At 38.2% G+C, this 23,385-nt stretch overlaps 1 protein-coding gene across 1 annotated transcript in view; it reads right to left on the minus strand.

The window, feature by feature from the left end:
• Cps1 (carbamoyl-phosphate synthase 1) overlaps positions 1-23,385 on the minus strand; it is a 109,754-nt gene that overhangs the window by 14,431 nt on the left and 71,938 nt on the right. Inside the window, exons 22-32 of the mRNA XM_057761411.1 lie at positions 21,947-22,088; positions 20,668-20,733; positions 20,179-20,242; positions 18,766-18,947; positions 13,020-13,214; positions 12,526-12,593; positions 10,882-10,957; positions 7,223-7,300; positions 4,430-4,537; positions 2,588-2,677; positions 707-877 (exon numbers count right to left, since the gene is read on the minus strand). Of these exons, the coding sequence (XP_057617394.1) occupies positions 707-877; positions 2,588-2,677; positions 4,430-4,537; positions 7,223-7,300; positions 10,882-10,957; positions 12,526-12,593; positions 13,020-13,214; positions 18,766-18,947; positions 20,179-20,242; positions 20,668-20,733; positions 21,947-22,088 (1,240 nt within the window). The remainder of the gene's footprint in view (positions 1-706; positions 878-2,587; positions 2,678-4,429; positions 4,538-7,222; positions 7,301-10,881; positions 10,958-12,525; positions 12,594-13,019; positions 13,215-18,765; positions 18,948-20,178; positions 20,243-20,667; positions 20,734-21,946; positions 22,089-23,385) is intronic.

Here is a 23,385-nt window from a genome sequence, read left to right on the forward strand (position 1 = left end):
CTACTGTTTTAAAAACTCCAAAATATGTCAATGTCACATAACTGTGTTGTACAATATAAATTAGCTTCACTGAGTGTGCTTCATCTAAGAAATTCAATTGTATTTGTATATTTCATGAATGATCTTGTTTGTCCATTGAAGTAGTTCATGAGAACACTGTAGCTGAAGTAGCTAGAGTAATCTAGTGGCCTTATGATTAAAGTATTATTAAAATATAATTTTGATTCCATCACCCTCGCAGCTCCAATACAAACTATTACTTTAATCTTACAAGTGGAAAATATGTGCCATTGAAGAAAATACAAACTAAGAAAAAGTAGCTAGGGTGGTAAGAATTTAAAGAGCCCCTCAGGGTAACCATGTTTATGAGACTTCTGAATTCCTAGAGATTTTTCACAGTTCAGCCTTGTCTTAGACAAGATTGCCTAGTATTTTAATTTTCTATCTAAACCATCACTGTGGGTCAGTTGCAGAAACATGGGTTGTAATTCACTTAACTAGCTGACTTGGAAGGTACATTATCCTTGATGGCTATCAATATTCCTGCAAAAACAAATAGCTCATGTGAGGTTGCTTGCAGTACAACCTCAGTCTGTTTTGAAAGGAAGATGGTTCAGCAGGTCCATTAAGTCACAAAAATTTTGTGGCAAACGTTCCCCTTCATTTTACCTATGTTCATGAAATGACACATATTGTAAAATGCTACCTTAATGGCAACATAGTCAGCAGGAATGATGGGTTTCTCCAGTGTAGGAAGACGCTGCTCATCAATGTTCTCCCCAATCATCACCTTGGTGGCCACATCAATGAAGTCCACCCCAAGAGTCTTGGAAACAAAGGGGAAGGATCGAGAAGCTCTCAGGTTGCACTCAATCACCTAAAGAGATAAATCCAAAAGGGAAGAGATGATGAAAGACAGTAGTAATCCTAATATGTATTTTGTAACTTGGTTTCCTTCTGTGATTAACTCACTACCCCAATCCCATTCCCTCTATCTCCACTGCTTAGATTTCTGACTAATCGGTTCTTTGAGGACATTCTCTCTGAATTTTGACTCATTTCCATTCCATTTCCCTAGTTCAGTTCCTGCATACTTCTGATACATTTCATTTAATGTAGAGTTTGGATGATGTCACACCCCAAGATGAAAAGTCCCCACTGGAATCCTGATGGCTTCATATTAAAACCTAGCTGATGAAAACCTTCTGCCTTCTTAATATGTATCTCTTTTATCTAACACCACTGTTGTAGGAGGCTGCTTGTTTATTCCCGACTGCTCAGCCCCGAAATAATCATTCAGAAGCAACATTATTTAAATCACTGCTCAGCCAATCACTTAAGTGTATTGCTAACTATCTTGTATATCTTCAGCTAACTCATTTCTATTATTTTATATTTTACTACGAGGCTCATGGCCTAATGGTAAGGATCTGGCTAACACCCTCTATCTTTCCTCTCTGGTGGCTCCATGATGTCTCCCTGACTCTGCCTCCTTTCTCCCAGCATTCAGTTTAGTTTTCCCTGCTTACCTCGATTCTGCACTGACCCAATACTGTTTCTTTATTCATTAACCAATAAAAGCAACACATATACAGAAGGACTTCCTACACCATACCACTTTACTGGACTTAAGTCCTACTTTCCAAGATTCAGTTCCAGGCTTCACTTAGGAAAAAATACTTTCTCTAAACAAAAGGTTGCTGATTAGTATCCCCCCAAATGTACTAGTTATTCACTGTTGTAGATGATCTTCTAGCCATATGTAACACCCTCCATCTTCAACCTTCCAAAATCCCAGCTAGTCTGTAAACTTCATTCACAATATAAAATTTTTCTTGATGCTTTTCATTATTTTCTCCAAACAAGACATGATGTTCAAAGATGTATTTAATATTTATACGTGTGTGTGTTTGTGGGGGTATACTCAAATATATGTGCATACATGTATACATGTGTAATATATGTTTGTGTGTGCACCTGACAAATATGATCTTCTTGTTCAACTACAAAGACATTTGCACACCCCTCCAGTAACTACTAAAGCTATTAATATACTTTTAGTTATTTGTGAGTTCATTTCCTCCCAGTCCATGTTAAGTTATGAAGTATCTGAAGTTGGAGAATATGCCTCATACATCATCGTAATCACCTCTTGACTCCATAGTGATTAGTGAACAGCTTTTGGTTACTAATGGTTTGAATAAAATAATGAGAAATAACCTACTTGGCCTAAATTGTATTTTGTCTTTCAAGATAGGTTACAAAACAACTTTGTTCTAGGTAAGAAGCAAAGGCCCTTCTGAATGCACATGCTGCCCGCTATAAGATATGCACACATCTATCCGTACTTCACTGTGGACAAGGACCTTTCAATACATCAAGTATCTCACGAAGTTCTGACAGACACATCACTGCCACCAAGAGCCCTAGCCTTCAAACAGGAGAGGCATTACACTCTGCGCAACATCCCTCTCAGATAGGAGCAACTGCCAGGGCACAGAGAGTACCGGGGTGAGGCACAACCCAAGCTGATCCAACACAATCTAACAACATCGCAATGTCCTCCAAGGTCATTAGAATTTCTTACCAAGACATCATTTCCTTTGACAAGAAACTGGACATTGAATGGCCCAGAGATGGCAAAAGCCTTTGCAATCTTTCGGGTTGCATCCTTCACCTAGAGCAAAAAGGACAATGACACTGTAAAAAAGAGAGCGGTGGAGGTGTAAAGAGAAGCACAATCCTATCTAGGTGGCCTTAATTTCTCTTTGTAGAAATCTGTGTCTCTATTAACAATGATAGTTAATACCAATAATGGGTAATATAAGGGGCAAGAAACATAATTTTACAAGAGCACCTGTCATCCATAGAGTGCTATCTCTTACAATTGTTCTTGTTCTTACGCTGAAGGCTAGATGAAGTCTTTCATATCTACTTCCTCCAACACCGGAAACTGCAGTTCAAATCATACATCAATCTAATGGCCTATCTGCTGAGAAGGGCAGCCTCCCAAAATACATGGCCCTGCAAAGCGGCCAGGGATATTGATTTCATGTTGCTTTTCTGTTACCCTAAACTATGAGAGTAGATATTGTGGTCAGAAATGAATAGTGCTTGCCTACAGGAGGTCTTATATATCTATATTTCACAGGTTGGAACCCCTATACCTAGCAAAAAACAGGCTCCCATGTCAAGAGGGGCAATGATGACAGTAAGCAAAAACTCCCCACTCATCACAGGTACAGAAGTGGGTCAGCAATTTAACTGGGTATGAAAGGAAACACATTTACAGCCGTGGTTCCCAACCCTCCTCATACTAATACCCTCACACTGGGGTGACTCCAAAACATAAAATTCTTTTCATTTATACTTCCTAACTGTAGTTTTGTTACTGTTATGAATCATAAGTAAATATCTGTGTTTTCTAATAGCTTCAGGTGACCCCTGCAAAATGGTCATTTGACCATTAAGGGAGTCATAACTCACAAATTGAGAATCACTTTTCTGTGGCATGTCCACTCTGACAGACTTAAGAAAATCTGGGATTTATGCTTATTTACCCTAACATGAGAAAATGAATCATAGTTTAAATCTAGGGACTTTTAAAACTCCTATGCTGTTGTTATTGCAAAGCATTCTACTACTTCTCTATTCTAGAGCAAAAATCTTCAAAATACACTCAAAGCAAATGTACAGGTCACCATAAATTCTTATGGCAGGATAGCAGGAAAAAAATTCTAATAAAGGCCAAGTCAACTTGACCTCCCTAGAGTTCTGAAGAGTGACTTAAAATAGCAGGTGCTACATGTCTACCTTGCCACACATATGGGATGCTGAGACAGTCATGTTGGATAGCACTTTAAAGAAACTGCTCTCAAAGTGGTCAAGAGCAATATCCCCAAGTTCCAGCTTGGAGTGGAACTCAGAGTGAAGAGTGAAAGTTCAGCTTCCCGAGGTTTGCAAGTGGCTGCTGCACATTTTCTTCTATACTCCTCAACAGTATCCCTTTTGGTTGTTCTTAACAAGTGCCTCTCAGCTATCAGACTCACCCATTGTATCCAGTCTCTCAACCTGGTCCCCAGACTCGCAGTAATCATAACTATAGGAGAATTGCTAAAAATAAATCTCAGAGAGGTTTCCATAAACTTAGAGTGGAGGCAGGTATTTTAGGAGGTATTTCACCTGGATAGTCTAAATGTACATTAAAGTTTGCACTACCACATAACCAATTAGGTACCAGTCACAGAGGAAGAGATCATCCCTAAGATACTCAGCTGGTCAAGAGCAAGGATGTTCCTGATTAAATCTAACCTGAATTATGCCTTACATCACTACCTAGTGTTTTTAAAATCTAAGGGATTTTCTAGAGCTGTGGTGGTGGTTTTCATCTTTTGCTCTTTCCTTTCTGTTTCCATTTATAAATGATGACCTTTTCAATGGCTCCTTGGCTGATGGTTTGTGTAGGTAGCATCAGAGTGGCATCCCCTGAGTGGACACCTGCATCTTCAACATGTTCAGAGATGGCATGGGAGATGACCTGTCAAAAGAAGATTTTTTTACAAAGTTGTCAGAACTTATTTCCAGGCACTCCTCCATCACCTACCTCCTTTGATGCTTAACCAATTCTGGCACCACTAGTAAATTACTCTGCCAAATTCCCATTAAGAGCAGGGAAAAGAGTTGCTCCACTGTCTGCACCTCAGTGGAAGGTGACAAGTAGCCTCTACAGGAAAAGGGGAGGGACAGAGAATGTTTTTTCTCTTCCACTGATTACCAACATTGTAAACAGAAGGAGACTAAGTCAACTCACGCCGACAAGTGAGGATGAGATGTGAGACTAGAGTGGAAACACCTCTATCTTTCAGACACTAGGAAAGACAAGAAGAAAGGTGAATGTCTAGGGAGATAAACAATGCCATATATCACACATCACACACCCGCAAATGTTGGTGCTTTAGAGAGAAAGATTGAAGATTAGATGCCCAGATCTTTAAAGTGAAGTTTGAGAGACAAGAAAATTTTCTTGTCCTTTTCTATCGTAAGGAAACAAAGGGAATGTAAGGATGAATGACCAAGATTGTGTCGCTAGTGAGACTGAGAAGAACTTGAACCCTTGACTGTCAGATTCTGAAGTCTATAACCTCAATCACTTTTGTCTATATGTTAATAAGATATATTGCTCGGGAACTTATGAGGCTTAGTATGAGGAAAATAATTCCTTGGCTATATAAGACTGTTATAAAGCACATAGATTTATTTATACATCATATTTATAAATGGCTTAAATCAGAATGGCATTGACTTTCCATTCTTCTGATGTGACTTTTGAGCTCTGGGACCTAGACAAGGCTTCGTGTCATTGGTTTCTAATGAAAGGGGACTAACAATGGTGTTTATCTACACAGAAGAATTGTAAAGCAAAAACTACATATAAATGAGCACATGTGTGTGCATTTTTGTATGTATAAGTCTATGTGGGAGAGTATATGTGTGTTTATGTATGTGAGTATGGGTATGTGAATGCATGAACTCACAAGTTTCCTAAAGAAAGAGAGTGTGTGTATGTGTTTGTGTGTGTGTGTGTGTGTGTGTGTGTGAGAGAGAGAGAGAGAGAGAGAGAGAGAGAGAGAGAGAGAGAGAGAGTATTATCTAGGAATCGAGGAAACAGAAGTAATCGTGAACATCACAATAAACCTGAGTGATATGCCCATTTCAGGGAATAAATTTTGAAATTGTGTGAGAATGCTGATACATTTTCAAAAGACAGATTATGGGACAATGTGCAATGGATTGCAGAAGAAAACTTAATATCTAGAGCAAATCCAAGCCAATGAGCTAGCTTGGGCTGCAACGGCAGCACATATCTAAACAAGAACATTCATCTCCAGGTCAGTCCTCATCCTCCATTTCTATAGATGTACAATCACATTCCAATTGCTTTTCATCTCTAGCTTCAAATATTAAAAGTGGAAAGAAAAAGAAATTTATTCTATGATCTAAAACAGGAGATTAAGAATGAGAGGTCTAGGAAGGAAAAGATTATCTCAAGACAGATAATGTGTGAGACACTCTTCCTCAAACAAAAAGTAGACTCCACTATGCAACCTAAGAGTTCTGAGAGTGTGGCTCAGGGGCACAGCACATGCCTAGCATCTTCAAGTCCTAGGATCCCTCCCAGTGCTGAATTGGCCTGAAGGCAAAAGCCATATGTAATCTTACAGGAATTTGTACCCTTAGTCAACAATGAGTTAAAAGAACCAGATGTCCTCCGAAGATGTTGCAGCAAAAATTCCTGTCCTTAAAGATAGGGGACTGGAAATAATATCTTGGAATGCTTCAAATCAGGATTATAAGATTCTGTGGTTGGTAGAAACTATCATGAGTTTAAAAGAAAATAAGTAAACTCTATTCTGAACTGCCGATCTGTTAGGGGGAAAGATTTGATATATTTGGCAGTGTTTTGAATTATTTGCAAAACAAAAAATGAAGGCCAATTTTTTACTTTATCCTTGAAGCAAATAAAATGACATGCCCTCTCTAAAACATAAAGTATTACATTTCAAGATAAATCACAAATGCTTTGTTAAGGCAACCAGCAAATTCAAACGAAGCACCCTATCAGTTCCCTTTCTCCTTGAAGCCAGAGTAATCACTGTTGCAGCCCTTCCAGATGTGATGTGGTGAGCTAACTTTATGTTATTGTCCCGCTTACACAGTGCTATGTGGTTGCCTTTAACCCAGTGAGAAGGAGCGGGATAGTGGGAAATAAGAGAAGAAGAACCAGAGATTAAATTAGACGTTTCGGAAAGCAAAGCATCCGGGTGTTTTTATAACACTCGCTGAAACATGAAAGGAATGCCACAGACAAAAGAAAATGAGAATGAAAGATCTATTCAAAACGAATGATGAGTGAGGGATGATAATTGATTCTGAATATCATCAAAGAGAAATGCTAACAGTTCGAGATTCAAGAAATGAGATATCCATGACACTCCCATTCATTCTTCAGAGACTTTGAGAGTTGCGTTTTAGGGTTGGTTTTTGCTCTTGTTGTTGTTTGTGAGGTGGGAGGGTTGTAGTGTTTGCTGTAATAGAAACTGTTTTGATTGAACAGCTTCCTCACTATGTCCAGACATTAGGACTTTTAGAAACTGTGAATTCTAACCTGTGATTGTTTCGAGGTGGGAAAATAAAGATAGGAAAAGTGAGAGAAAGTACAAACCCGTCCTTCTTTGCCAACTGCATCCATCTCCACTTCCCGGGCACCCTCGACAAACTTAGTCAGCACCACTGGGTGTTCCTGCCAACAAACAAACAAGCAGAAGCAAAACCTTGAGCACAAATTCCATGTATAATATCAGGTAACTATGTAGCTTCAATAAATAACAAGGCAGTACTTGCGGAAAACTTAAGGCCAAACATACAACAGGCGCTCATTAGCTGGTCTGTTTTGTAAGAATAAGGTCATGGTCTGCTTACAGTGGGAGCAAGTGTTTCTCTACAACGCTGAGGGCTCAGCAATGTGAAAATGAATGCTGAAATCCCAAATGTTGGCTTCTGAGCCAGTTTGAGAGAAGAGTAGTCTATGGATGCGATAAATATAACGTCCTTCCCTTCTCTCAGAACCATGAATGTACATCTCCTTATTCTGTACCTGTAGATTACTGTTGGGTCAGATTCTTCCTGTCCTCAGTTCTTTTTGCAAATGCTACAACTTCCTCGTCAAAATGTGAATTAAATGTGTAAGAAATAAGAATAAGCTTAAAGGAGAATAATAGCACTCAGTTTTGTTTTTTGTTTTTTTTTCAATTTGAAGATGAAATCCTTTGTCTGAAGTTTATAAGCCTTATCCTATTTTTAGAGGATAGCAATGGCAACTGGATAGCAAATCAAATCAATGTTTTATTACATTAACATGTGTTTCTTTTGGCAGTGCTCTGGACTGCTTTTCAAACTTGAATTACTTCCTGTACGCAGCGCCCAGGACAATGCTGAGGTGCCCCTCCATACACAGACTGGCACTGCTTCCTCCCAGCTAAATGAGGAGGATCCCTGATGATCTTACCAATCTATGTGTCTCTTCCCCTATGCTCTGGAATTCTGCATTCTGAGCCACGTGTTGCATGCACCTGTCTCCATTGCTTATCTTCCCTGTGTGTCTGTCATCTTTTCTCCTCAGTATCATCTTTCATGTTTCAGCTCCACTTCAAAACACCTAGGTCAGGTGCTACTTTCTTGAAGATTTCTCTAAGCCCTTTCTGGCCACTATGCTATAATACATTGTCTTCTCCATGTGATAAATTTAGCGTATCTCCTTGAACACTGTAAATAGAATTTAAATTTTAAGATACATTTTCATGTTTCTTTCCCAAGGTCCCTCGTTATACCTTATGTTACACTAAGCCCTAGAATGCTGATACCCAGCTAGCATCCATCTTAGCTGCTCCTTTCTTCTGTACTTGCCATCAGTGAATACCCCCATTTCCAAAGTTTCACTTTAAAGGATAAGCTATTAATTTCAAAGTCAATTCTTATATCTCTATGTAAACCGTGTCTACCCATCTACTTCCTTTAAATTTTACCTTATTTTAATCATGTGTTTATGGGTGTGGGTCTATGTGTGAGTATGTGCATATAATTTCATGCTTTTGGAGACCAGAGGTATTGGGTCTTTCTGAAACTTCCCAACATGGATACTGGAAACCAAACTCAAGTATTCGTGAAGAGCATTGTATATAATCTTATCACTAAGCCATCTCTCCAGCCCCACTAACCCATCTCCTCATCCTCAGTTCTAAACACACACAGCCCTCTGCCTTCACATAATCTCCATTAGAATTTCTCTCAGGCTGCCCCATTCAAATTGTCTGACGTGAAGTACATCTCTTGCACAAAACTGTCTCATTCTCTGACAGTTTTATCTCGGTCATGTCACTGGGTCAGAAACTTTCATCATTCTCATCACCTTCCAGCCTTCCCCTCTGCCTAGGCACCAATTCCCTTCAGTGAATATCTGCAGCAATATTCTCCATGGTATTCCAGACCACTGCCACCCCCATCTGAACTGCTGGAATAGCTCACTAACCCTTCTCCTTGAATTTGGTTTTTCTCTGTCATGCATCCTTTCTGTACTACAGCAGTACAGCCAGTGCCATATTTTATGTCCTAGATATGTAATAAATGCTTTATCAGTTTCTAGAAACCCTATGGTCTTTCTCACATTCAAACTGTTATGTATGCTGTCTCTTTCTTTCTACTCACACAACAGACTTCCACCCAGTTAACTCTTAATCAATCATCAGACATTAGCTCTAAAATCTCTCCTCAAGAACTGAACATCAAAATTTTTGCAGTCTCCCTCAACATCCCACCCTTTCTCTATTGATGTTGCAAGCAAAGAAAATCTGTTAATGCACATACTGCATGAGTATATATGCACAAATATGGGATACACATATTCCTAATATTCAAACTCATAGAGATAATAAATACAGATGAATTATTTGATTGTCTTTTCATGAGTATATCTTTTGGTAGTTGAAAACAAGAATTACCTTTTAACTACTATATATGAATGAGTAAACAAATAAAGGAACAATGTATAGCATTAATTTTACTCTATGTTGAATTGAATACCATAGGTTTTGTTGTGGCATGATAGAGAGTCTTGAAGTAGAATATATCCCATAAGGACAACTCTATTACAAAACTATGGCCCTGTGTAGGTTCATCTGACATGTTGACAGAAACATAAAATTAATTCTTCTACTGAGTGGAAGTCCTTTGAGGCTAAAATGTTCCTGGCAGAGAAAAAGAAAAGAGAACCTTATCCCATTCCTCTATTGGATGCAGTTGCTGGCCTTTCTAAACAGGCACACAGCACGATCTTGGGCAGAGATTAAAGTGTAAAAGTTAGTAACTGACCCATTACAGAGATGTCCTCCAGTAACTGACGTCCATACCAATGTAAGTTCTAACCCCATTGATTTCCTCTCTTTAGACTGTACCTTTTCTCACTCATTATCTTTCTCCACATTCTCCATGACCGAGCATTCCTGATGAACAACTATCATATGAGAAAGGGGTCCGGGTCCTTATGTTCAGAGCAATCTATGCTCTTTTCCCACTTTGAAATGCCTCTGACTTCGTTCTTCAGCTCCCTTCAAATTCCACTTGCCTAACATCAAACTCTCCTCTGAATTGTTCTTTTTTTTAAACCCCAACTAGCCTTTGAAAGCTTTTTAAAGGAAAACATTACTTTCATCCTCCGCAGTGCGAGGTCTGCAAATCAATAACCCTGCTGGGTAAATCTTAAATGGAGCACACTCAGGTAACGCCAAAGGAGGAAGTAAAAGCTTGGGGCAGTTAAGAAAGGTGTCTAAGTCACCACAAAATTATAAACATTTTTATTAACTCACAGATGCAGTGTGTTAGAATGGAAAAAGAAATCAATAGGTGAACAAGGGGACTGACTAATAAAGTTGCATGATTAAGACCGATCCCCAGGTGTGAGAATTAAAAGCCAAGAAAGCTTTCACCAAATAATGACAAACGTGTCCGGATAGTCCTGAGACTGGGAGTCCCTGGAATAACCTGACCAGCATGGAACTGACGAGAAGGATAAGATACTTATTAAGCATCCAGCATGGGTACTCATCCATCCACACCCCAGAATCTCCAGACAAATTAATCTGGGTGATCTGAGATATACATCACCTAATGCCTTTTCTTCCTTTTCAGTTTTTCCTTCTCACATGTAAGAAACTGGTACATAGGTAGATGGAGAATGGAAGGTGGCCCTAGCAACTGTGTGTGAAAGCAATCTGCGTACAGAACCAGGTACCAGTTGGTGGGAGTCAGTGAGGGGAGATGGAACACTACCTGAGAGACTCGGGTGGCCTCCTCAAGAAACTTTTTCATCTCATCCTCAGAGAATACCACGTTCATGGCAGATCCACTGGGAAAGGGGAAGGGAAAAGCAAGTGAGTTTTCTTTACCGTTTCAGAAGTAAAGTATATTACATTTGATTGAACAATTCCAAGCAATGTCTTGTTCCAATACAGTAGAATAAAAAGAGTATTTTTCTTCTAAACTGAGTTTTATTCCATATAATCACAAGGTCAACAAATCAAAGTAAAAAGTTGAAGAACTTAGGTGTGAGGCCCTCAAAAATCCAGCTACTCCCAGCAATTGAATAGCCTCAGAATTATACTGTTGGATTCACAGCTCAGTACTTTGCTACTTCCAGGTAGATCTTAATGGTTAAGAGGATTCAGTCAAGAACATAATTTTTCTCACCCTGTTTCCTCAGTGTTTGTTATCAACAGTTAATCTTAGCATATTAGCACTCTGCAAGGCAGGTCATTTTTTAGTCTCTATAACAATAGAACCAATTCTTGAGTAACATTTACAAAAACGATATGCAATCTCTGACAGAAATGTATTCAGCTGTGTCCTTCCTTCTAAATACCTGAGAAATAATGCTATCTTAAGTAGATTTACTCTGTATTTTGACACATTCAAAATGAGATGAGAAAGTACGAAAGAAGCATCGGAGTAAGGAAGAAAAATTACTTCCCTCTTCTTTTAAAAGGTAATATTTTCTTTATCTTTTCTAATTACTTTAAAGCTCTGCATGAAGCAATTGCTTTATGGTTTGTGAGGGGGTGGCGAAAACAATGACACTGTGGTCTTGGAGCACAGGAAAGGGGAAGACAGATATAACAGGCAATATTCAAAGACTTGCTTTCAGCCCTCTTTAAACACATCCCTGTTGTTTAAATTGAATTACATTAATTCTTCAAAGTAGTATTATTAGACTGATTTACACAAAATGTCATTTCAATAAAGGGGCACGTTTCCTCTTCTTTTGAAATTTTTCATTATTTTAAAGGATCCCATCTCAAATTCCATTCACACTTCCAAATTGTGCACAGCAAATTGTGTTTCTCTTATTATCCCTTGTTCAGAGAAGTGATTCCTTACATGTGGGAACATCTGAAGAGACTACGTGATAATTCACAACGCCCCCTTTGATGATAGAACTTAGTTTCAGCGTTTAATATGAAAGATCCTCGCTGCCCATGTTCCTCGCCATCACAATTCAACTACTACAGAAATCTGAACCCAAAAGCTCAAAAAATTCAAAACAAAGACACTGTCCAAAGGAGCTGATGATAGTTCAAAAGATGTTATCATTTCTGACTACCAAAAAATAGATGATGCTGAAAGATCCTTGTTTGTGTTTTAATATTTTCTCTATAAAACCATCCCTCTTTAGTTTGTCAAGGAAATGCTGTTAGCTGTGTTGTTACTAGATGAGGATGGTAGTGTCTCCATTACCAGTCTCTGAAGAAAAGTTAAGCTGCAAAACTGAACATTGATCCTAAAACTTCATGTGTTGCTTTAGAGATTGTGGCTGGATTATCAAATAACTGCACACCAAACCCTAGTGTTCTTAGCATGCAGCATGCATTTCTGTAGCTCCCAGATTTTGAACCATTGTTCTGGAAGACAGTATATTACCTCAAAACATAGGAAGGTCTCAGTAAGCAGGGATAGCCCACAGAGTTTGCAAATTCCAGTGCTTCGTTCTAATTCATGGGGGAAAAAACAACACAAAGGGTATGAATAGTTTAAAATATGCAATAAAAATGCAGACTTGTATCATTAGATCAAGGGGTAACCTAACTCTTTTTATTCCTCCTCTCAAAAGACTCCATTAAAATGTAAATTGGACACTGAGATACATAAAATTCCTAGTTTCTCATTCTAAATATCAAATCTAGTTCAAAAATAGTTTGAACTTCTTTTCATTGTCTGAATCTTAATGAGAATGCTGCTGTCTATTTATAATCAGCATTTAAGTGCAATCATGGAAACACAGCTACTTTACAGTAAATTCACTAAGCACGGTGCACATTCCAGCTGCCCTCTAGTTAACTTTGCCAGTAGTTAACATTCAGGCTCTGACTCTTAAAAAGAGAACATTACAATGAGACTTTTATTCCTCTCCTTACCAATGTGTTAACAGCTTTCCAGGGAGCCTGGGCCACCTTTAGCTCATCCAAGACAGCTGAGAAGATGGAGCGGTCCTCAGCCCTATCGATCTGCAGAGGGCTTGTGCCCATGATCTTGACACCATTCTTGTATAAGGGGACTGCCAAGTTGTTTGGAATCTGGCCTCCGACTGATATGATGCAGCCATTACATGCCTGGAGGAGACAATTCACAGTATCAACCAGTGGAATAACCTGAACAGAAATGGACGGCTGTGCTAATAATATCGACAACATTTCCTCACTGCAATATTTATCTCAATGCCAAGATTTCCATCCTGTTTACCAGGGCAGAAGAACATTAGATTTTAACACAATGGATAAGTGTAACTTCTTTTGACTTTGCAGATATTTGCAGCCTAAAATCCATGCAAAAGCTCCGCATAACTACATATGAATATCACTTGAGACATTTACATGGACATTTTTAATCAAATGAATGAACTGTATCATATACTAGTCACTATAATCCAGGAGAACTAATAATCTACGATAATCCATAATTTCCTGGGATACTCTTTTCTTTCCCCAAATACCTACTTACCAAGTTGCTTTTTTACTCAGAATTCTTTCAAAGTGCCCTGGAGAATAAAATGCACACTCCTACCAACTAATACTTCCAATATTACTCATCATTGACCCTCTCATCACAGTGAGAATACTTTATTCATTATCTACAACTATGTATGCTCCCATTAACAAATTCTTTACACCATCAAAATCTCTCAAGTCGTTGTTCTTATCCTTTTATTCCCTCAGTTATCTAGCCTCTAGCCAACTCTATGTTTATGTCCATCTATTTCTCATCTCCACTCTGACATCCTAAATATCATCTCTTTTCTTTGACTGATACCTTGTCATCTCTTCCCTGTACTCAACAGAGCAATTTATATAGATATAGATATATAGATATAGATATAGAGACTTCAGTGAGCCTCAGTTTCTTTAGCTACACAATAGTGTTGGTAGCAATCATTCCATGAGGATACTATAAAGATCAAATAGACGTTTCAGAATACACGGTTAAGGGCTAAGTAAAGAATAGTAGCTTCTATCTTATTCTTTCCTTGAAAGTTGTTAATTTCTTGGAAAAAGAGAAAGGAGTTTAATAAAAAATTTAAATATTGATAAATTTATTCAAACCATTTTGCTCAACTTTAAACTATACTTTAGTCAAAATTTATCCCATTTTTAATTTCTTTGAAGTCCTTCACATGTGAGAACATGTTGGTTGAGCAAAGCTGACTTAGAACCATTTTACAGAAGACGCCAGCCTTCTCAACCTGTGAGTCACAACCCCTTTGGGAGTTGAATATCCCTTTCACAGGTGGTACATCTCAGATACTCTGCAAATTAGATATTTGCATAACAATACGCAACAAGAACAAAATTAGAATTCTGAAGTAGTTAGATGGTTGTGGCTTTGTAACATGAGGAACGGTATTAAAAAGTCGCAGCATTTGGAAAGTTGACACCCAGTGTCTTAGATTGTTCCTAACTCTAAGTACAGGGATTGTACATATATCCATAGAAACAGAATCCTGGCATTCCTCACAGGTTAGCCATCCTCATTTTCATGTAATATCCTGGAAAATAATACTCTAAAGTTAAGATTGTACCTCACATATTTATACATTATTTAGTGCAGAAACAATCCAATAGGCTCTCTAAGTTCACTGCACTGAAGACTGAGCCAAGACCATGAAGCATGTGAGACAAACACATTACACTTAGCTACCTCTCTAGCCCCTCGACCTTAGTTTCAGCTTCACTTCCTACATCAAAACCTAATTTCCCTAAGTTAAGGTAACATGAGGACATTTCTAAACATTATCGAAGCTACAATCACACCAGAAATGTATTTTAAACCCCTAACAAATTAAAAGAAAATACTTCAAATTTATTTGAGAACATTTTAATTTCTTCTAACCATTAATCATTTGGGTCAGTACTGATTAAATCCTATAATTCAGGCACAATGCAAGATGAGAAAATATAACTTATTAATAACAATAGTTTTTGCTTAATTAAAAATGGTCTTGATTTCTATAATTTCATGAGTTATCTCCAATTTACAAAATTATACTGTATATGCCAATGAGAAATATTATGCCTTATATTTTGATACTTTTCATTTTATATAACATATTACATTTAATGCAGAACATTGGCATCATATTTAACTACAACTAAACCAAATTCTAAAAATGAATTTTGACTAAAGTCTTTCTTATTCTATTGTGCATTGTTCATTACTAATTAACGCTTGTAATTCATTCATTTAACTTTCATACTACAGAAGTACCATTGTCTAACTAGACCTATAATGCTTAAACTAATACAATTCAACCCTTGGACAGAGACATTTTTACAAAGTACAGTCCAGCAAAGTATACATTGTGGAAGTGGGGGAAGTTATCCAAGGAAGACTCAAACTATTAGTGACATAAAAGGTATTGTCTTGTACTTTCAGATGAAATCTGGGGTGCATGCAAGTATGAGTATGTGTGGATGTGCATGAGCATGTGCATGTGTGTGTCTGTGTGTGTGTGTGTTGAGAATGAGTCTTTATATGTTGCTCAGGGTGGTCTTAACTTCATGGACTCAAATTATCTTTTCTACTTCATTTCTCTAAGTATCTGAGAGCACAGGTGCATACTAACATGCCTACTACACACGCACACACACACACACACACACAATTGTTATTAACTGAATAAATATAAAAAGCATTGAGAAAAAAATCTTAAGTGGGGCTGAGATATAACTAAAAGTAGTGCTTTCATTTATACTTTTCAAATAGAAATCTAGTGCAAAATAAAGAGATGTATGAACTTAAGCCCAGATCTCTATGACTCCTGTTCATTGTAAGAATTTCAAATAATGATCCACTCCATGCAAATAGATCTAGTAATGAGAAGCATGATGGGTATTCTTGTCTCTAGCAATATAACAATTTCAAGTCAATTATTTCAAAATACTTTAAGGACAACTTTCCCTTTATGGGGGATGGTCTAAGCAAGCTGGACATTAAGAAAGATGTCATCTAGCAAAGCTGTGTCAGTGTGGGCCCTGGCATCTTCTTTTCTGGACCCTTGGCACTCACACTGTTGGTAGGAAGCAAACACGTACACTATCAGAACTCAGATCTCTCCTCCAGCAGAACCTTGACACATAATCAGAAGACTAAATGACTGACTCTCTTGGTCACCCTCTAGAACACATGTTCCTTTCCTGAAAAATGGGTGATATACCCATGAGTGATGTCCACAGGTAAAGGACTATACTAGGAGAAAACTTTCTAAAAAATAAAAGTCTTGAAGACTAGTGAGAAGTGGATGTCAGAACTTCCCTCAAACTCGGTGGCAAAAACCTCCTCAGTGACAGCCTGCTTTAGTCACTAGACAGGTCACTTCTTAGTATTTGATTTTAGAAGGTCAGTCATGGTCCAAAACCAGACTAAGAGACCCATCATATTTTGATATTACCCCATGTAACTATGCCTTCCTGAGAGAGTTGTTTCCTTTAGAAATGGCTTAAATGTTACATTGCTGAAAACTGTTAGACATGTTTTCAACTTTCTTTAAAAATATGCTGTGGGCTATGCTTCAGCATTCGGCATCTCGAGGTAAGAAGAGGGCAATCTGCAGTGGAGATATACCCTTTGTCAGGTGTGATAAAGCAACATTGAGGAGCCTGCAGTCAGGGCAACAATGAAAAGAAACACACATATGTACATCTTTGTATATGTTTCATAACACGCCCTATAGGATAACCTAAAGACACATCAGTGGAATGCTCATCATCTGCTATCCAACATGATAGTATAGTCTTGAATGGTGATATTTATTTTAGATGCCATTTTTAGATGAAGAGCCAATATATTTATTTCTAAAATTCTTCAGATACATTCAGAGTTTCATTTAAAGTCATGTATAAGTACATTTAAAGGTGGAATAGAAGTTTCTAAATATTCTTTAAATTGTTACACAAGAAAATAGTTTAGAATTTACATGATACTGTTGCCAATGATGTTTTTAAATATTTTTAAGGAAGTATTTGATTTTTCATGACAGATCATGGATCCAAACTTTATTATTATTAATGCCTTGAAGATAGAATGTCTGAGCTGGCTAGTTTTTATATCAACTTGAAACAAGCTAGAGTCATTTTCACCAAGGAAACCTCAATTGAGAAAATTCCCCCAGCAGACTGGCCCGCAAGAAGACTTGTGACATATTTTCTTGATTGATGATAAATGTGGTGGGCCCACCCCATAGTGGTGCCACCAATGGGTGGATGGTCCTGGGTAGTGTAAGAAAACAGACTGAACAAGCCATGAAGACCAAGTCAGTAAGTAGCACTCTTCCAAGGCTTCTGCATCCGTTCCTGAGCCCAAGTTCCTGCCTTGGGTTTTGCTTTGACTTCGCTCAGTGATAACTGTTACCTGGAAAAATAAGGAGGAACATACGCTCCCCCTGCCACTAGCATGTTGTTTTCTGTTAGGATGTTTTATCCCAGCAATATAACCATAACTAAGACATATCTTTCATGCGAAACCTGGCATTGATGAAGTGCTGAAGAAACATTTACATAATGTATTTCTTTTGACGGTTATCTATCTGAGAATATAAAGGAGTCATATCAGCAAGAGAGCTAAAACATCTTCTACATCATAAATGAATGTCATTATATTGTATTTAGATGAGTAGGTCAGGCTTAAGCAGACACCTATGGCTATACATAGGTAGGCACTAAATATCTATTGTTCTTTATAAGCATAAAGTTATTACACACTACATTGTCATATTATCCACAATTCCACCTCACCTTTACAGTTCCTGTGTATGCTATGCCTTCATCTCTTTATTATTCCTTAACTGAAAGATGGTTTATGCAATTTTTAAGAACCTCACACAAGACAGAGATTTTCTCAGTCAAAACTAGAATTCAATACTGTGGCTCTGATTCAGTGTATTTTTTCCCACTTATAGGGCTGTTCCTTTGTGGTGAGGAATTAACTAGAATGGTATCAAAGGCTCAACTATTGGATATCACTATGGAATTTTCCAAAAACTATTTATATAATTATAATATAACCTTCTCTACCAACTTAACAGTAACCTTAAATCACTAGTCCATGGAGAATAACACTCAATAATATTGGCATGAGGATAGGTCAATGACTGCAAGAGAAAGTCTTACAGGAACCAGAATCATTTGGAATAGACTCACTGATCTCAAAACTGAAGGGTAGTAATAATGATTTCATCTGATTGGGTAAGGAACAACCTGGTCACAGTTGGTCTGTCTCCTCTGAAAACTGTACATCATTAAACCACATCATTTATTGTATGTAAAGATGACCTCTGAAATCATTTCTAAAAATATTTATGGAGACCCCTTTTTGCTAGTTAATGTGTTACTGGCATGTGTGACCAAACCAAGTTTTCACTACAGTTGGAATGCATACAAACTAAATGGGGAATGTTCCCTAAAAATGATCATTCTGTGCCAAGACCTCAGAAATAAAAAGCCAGGGCAATTGTTTTCCTCAGAGTCTCACTACAAAGTTAGGCTATGGAAGAAACTGGTGATATTTCCTGAGAAAAGTTACACTATAAATATACACATATGAATGTAATTATGTATAAGATATGCACTGAATCTATGTCTCTCTATTGTGTTTCTTCCCTCCCTTTGTTACCTCCTGGTGGTAGATGTCTAAGATTCTCTCCAGAGACAGCTCTTCAAAGTACAGCTTGTCACACTCATCGAAGTCAGTGCTCACGGTCTCAGGGTTGCAATTCACCACCACCGTCTTCTTGCCAAGCTGGCGCAGCGTGCGGATGCTGGAGACAGCACACCAATCAAATTCCACACTGCTGCCTGCAGAGACAAGGATATGGGGGAAAGGAAGAAGAGGAAAAAAAAATATGTTTCCAGCCAGTCCAGGCTAAGGAAGAGAATGCCTTTCAATTAAAATTTAAAATAAAATGTTAGACCTGTTTGCCACCTTGGATAATAATAAGAAAAGTGGGGACTGATTAAACAATAATGAAATGTTGGCTTGATTTGTACTTAAGGTTAGTAATAGGTATCTTCATGTTTGAAGAAATCAGGGTCTCGAGGTCAATAGGAAATATTTTTAATTATAAAAAATAACCTTCATTTACTGAAAGAAATTCAGAGTGGAAATTCTGGCCTCAGTGTGCTGAACAGCTAAGGTAGCAATCAGGACACCTGAGGTCTGGCTTTAGCCCCTCCACTTAGTGACTCTTAGAGGCTTACCCAGCAGTCCTTGAGGTGAGCTGCCCCTTTGGCATATCGTCATTGATTGAAGAGCCCTGTCCTTTCTAAGAATGAGTGACCTTCTATGAACTAATCTGAGGCATAATAAAAACCTACATGACTCAAAATATTACTCTGCTGGGATGTCATAGGAGCCAAAGCACATACACTAACTCTTTGTATTAGGACATTATCTTCTAAAATGTCGTATCAAAATATACGGTTTACCCACAGGTAGCAGCTTGCTCCTCTATGTTGAGTTAAGTATACACTTGTTCATCAGCTTGGCTTTTCTTCTCTGAACCACTGTGTAAAGTGATGGCAGTATATGGGTCACATAAAATGTAAAGGTTGAGAAGTTCCAAAGGGAAGAGCTTAGGTGGCCATGAAGGTCTTGAAAGTTGTGCAGCCATCAGCCAAGTATTGTGTACAAAAGGTGATGTTTACACAGATGTGTTGGAAACAAGATCCCTAACACAACAATGTTTGGAGGTGGTCCCCTTATGGTTAGATTCATGTTGTAGGATCAGTCTTGGGAGGGAATTTGATTTTTTTATTCCCTTCTTTCATAAGAAGACAGAAAATTATGATGTATTATAATGACACAAAAGGAGACAGAATTTATAGTGGAGACCTGTGATTGAATCCCATTTTTCTGTCCTTAAATTACTTCTTAAGTTTGAGTCTTATTTCTATGAATCTCAGTTTCCTATGTTGCAAAACATTTTTTATAATAACATTTGTTTGGTGAACTCTCAATAATCGAATCAGTATTTAAAAGGGCACTAGACAAACAGCAAAGCTCTATGTACGCATGTTGTCACATTACCAATGTGATATGGACCACAGCCCAGCACCATCATCCCGTGGTCATCAAACTTGATATCATGCTCCTGAGAGGAAAACAGAAAATATTCACATTATATTGATATTATTTCAGCGAATCAAAATACTTGCCCCATTTCTAAGTGTGTCTTTCTCCCATGCACCTCTAGTAGCCTAAGAAAATCCCTAAGTACAACATGGGACAAAATCCTGCAAAAGCTCTACTTATTTTGAAGTTGATCTGCTCAGTATCTACAAGTTAGCCGTGAGAATGCAGCATGGTCGCATCTTCTCTTGCTTGCTCAGTTTCACTGTTAAGGCAATGCCAATCAGAATGGGCACAGTAACTCCTAATGGCAGCTGTCCTTCATGGTACTTCTTTACCACTTCCTTACCAAGGTCATCAGATAACCAGATGTGAAAATATGCATTCCCTAATTGAGCTACCCCTAAGCCCAGAGCTCTCTACATGTGACGTTTGTGTAGTTCCTACCTGGCCATTGTAGGTAACGTACAGGTAGTTTGTAACCGATGGATATTCTGCGGCCAATGTATCAATCTGCAAGAGAAAATTCTTTACTTGACAAGGATTATACTCTTCCCATCACAAATTTTAAAGATTCAGATTTTTGTGCTCCTTTCATATTTCTATAATGTCTACTAAGCTATGTATAATCAAATCGCTTACTGATTCTGCAAACAAAGGGGACAAAAGAAATAACAATATAGTCTAATGTTCACTTGAGCAGTATGTAACTGGACATCTCAGTACATCTTGGATCTCTGCAGTACTACCTCCCACAGAAAGTGTTCATAAATCACCAAAACTGCTTCCCACTCAACTCACCTTACCAAGTAGTTCTATATTGAAATATAAGTCAGACCAAAATAATCTGTACAGGAAGACGTTTTTAGTTTGCAAATCAGTGTATAGGATTTAAGTTAGTAACAGCACTAATGGGTGACACGAATACCATAAAGCCCAAACAGGCAATGGGGAATCTCGATCTCATTGGACATAATTGGAGAAAGTAAAATCAATTCTACTCTCAGTAGCTTAGTGAGCAAGAATTTGGGGCTGACAGGGCAAGCTGGCAAAGCTGGTAAGAAAAAAGAAAGGTAATATTCGCTGAGCAGAAAGTATTTAGACTCCAGCTTGTGACCTAAGGGTTTATGTGTGCGCCTTAAGCCCACAGAGAAAAGTCAATGATTCTAAAGGACAAAAAGCAGCTGGTGGTACTTTAAGCCAAGACACTCCTTCCATTAAAAGAAGGGGGGAAAGCCAACCAAATGGCATACCTATGAACGTTCATGTGTGATTGCCATGAATATTAGATTAGATCATTATGTCTAGCCCCATCACGATGAATACTGAATGAACCATAATGATGGGGTACTTAAAATAAAGTATTGCCCTTTAAAAAGTAAGTGCCCAGAAAGAAAATGATTTTTTCCAGAGGCTCGGCCCCTGTGCTGATCTATATATTATTACGCCAAGAATTTCTGTCACTACCTATATGTTTGGACATGGGGCAAAAGCAGAAATAATTTTGGTGATTTTCCTTAAAGCGTAGAAGTCCTATTTTCTTTACATCTCACTGTCTCGTCATCCCTTCCACTTCATACATGATTCAGCCCTGTGCTGAACAAACCTAACAATGGCATGGGCATCAAATAGTTGGGGTCATTTTCTAAGCACTTATTGTTATGATTTTGAAGTGATACCTACATTTCAAAGCAGAAATCCTTGATAGAGAGGGATAGTACATTACCTGTTTAACCCAAGGGTGGATGTTTTTCTTTAATCTCAGCTCCCTTGTCTGGGCTTCAGTCAGTCCTAAACATTTGGCAATCTGCTTGTCTGAGAACCCAATCTCCTTGGCCTTTCTCAAGGTTTCTTCTGTAACAGACTGACTGGAATTTAACAGGAAAGATTCAAGATTAGTCCAAACACTCAAGCACAAAATCACAATAAGAACCAGTGTACTGTTTCATTTCAAACACACCAGAAATTCTCTTGTATTCCATCTCCAAGCACATTCATGTTTCTTTATCTTTCAAAACTATATAAATATATAATCCAAATTCTTCCAGCCCTTGTGAGTGAGGCCTCAGACAGTTAGCAATGCTGACAACTCCGGCTTTCACAACCCCCCACCCTCCTGATCTCTTTAAAATCTTATATTTACCATTCTAATCTTTTTACTCAGTAATAATTAGGGATTTCCTTTTAAAAAAGTCAGAAGTGTTTTCCCTGTGACCCACTTCATCACTTCATCCTTGTGACACAGTGAGACCGAGTTTGCCTTCTCCCGAGTAGCATCTCACTCTGATTTGTTTTGTTTCATTCTGTGTATCAGTGCTCTGCATGCACACCTGCAGGCCAGAAGAGGGCATCAGATCCTATCACGGATGGTTGTAAGCACCATGTGCTTGCTGGGAATTGAACTCAGGACCTCTGGAAGAGCAGCCAGTACTCTTACCCCCTGAGCCATCTCTCCAGCCCCCTCACCCTGTTTTCTTATCCACTGTAACTGATGTAGCATTTTGGATGGCTCTGTCCTCTGACACCTGCTCCAGGCACACCAGTTCTCTCCCTCTGAACATTTAGTCACTGTCTTGGGATTTATTAGCCCAGCTGCATGATTCCTAAATCTGTAGCTTCTTTTCCAAAATCTGACTTTTACTCTTCACACTTTTACACGTGTGTGAAACAAATCTACTTGACCTGGGTGTCCAACATTACGGAAGACTGCACATTCTCTCCATAAACATTTCATTCATCAGATTATTCCCAAAACCTACCACAACATCTGGCCCACAGATAGTACTTAACAAATGTTTATCAAACAAATTAAGTTATTAGTGTAATTTTCTGTGTAACAGAGAAGACACAAGAGTGATTGAAGCCAGCTTTTAACTAAATTTCAAAACCAATAGAAAAATAATTGGTAAAGAGCTAAGGTGCAAAAAAAATGAAAATGCTACTGGAAATCATCTATTGCCCAATACCTGAGGGCTGCTTCCAGCAATATCGGATACAATAAAATCAAATTACAACAGTTTGCCAGTCAATGCAATGAAACTGAAACATACGGCTGTGATAACAGATGCTCTAACTCATGCTAAATAAAGTGTTATTACCAAACTCTAATAGGATATAGCTGCGGTAGAGGACAAGCCATCTTCTTCAGTAGGATAGCCGCTGGTA

The sequence above is a fragment of the Chionomys nivalis genome, chromosome 2 (assembly GCF_950005125.1).
Source record: "Chionomys nivalis chromosome 2, mChiNiv1.1, whole genome shotgun sequence".
Taxonomy (NCBI): Eukaryota; Metazoa; Chordata; class Mammalia; order Rodentia; family Cricetidae; genus Chionomys; species Chionomys nivalis.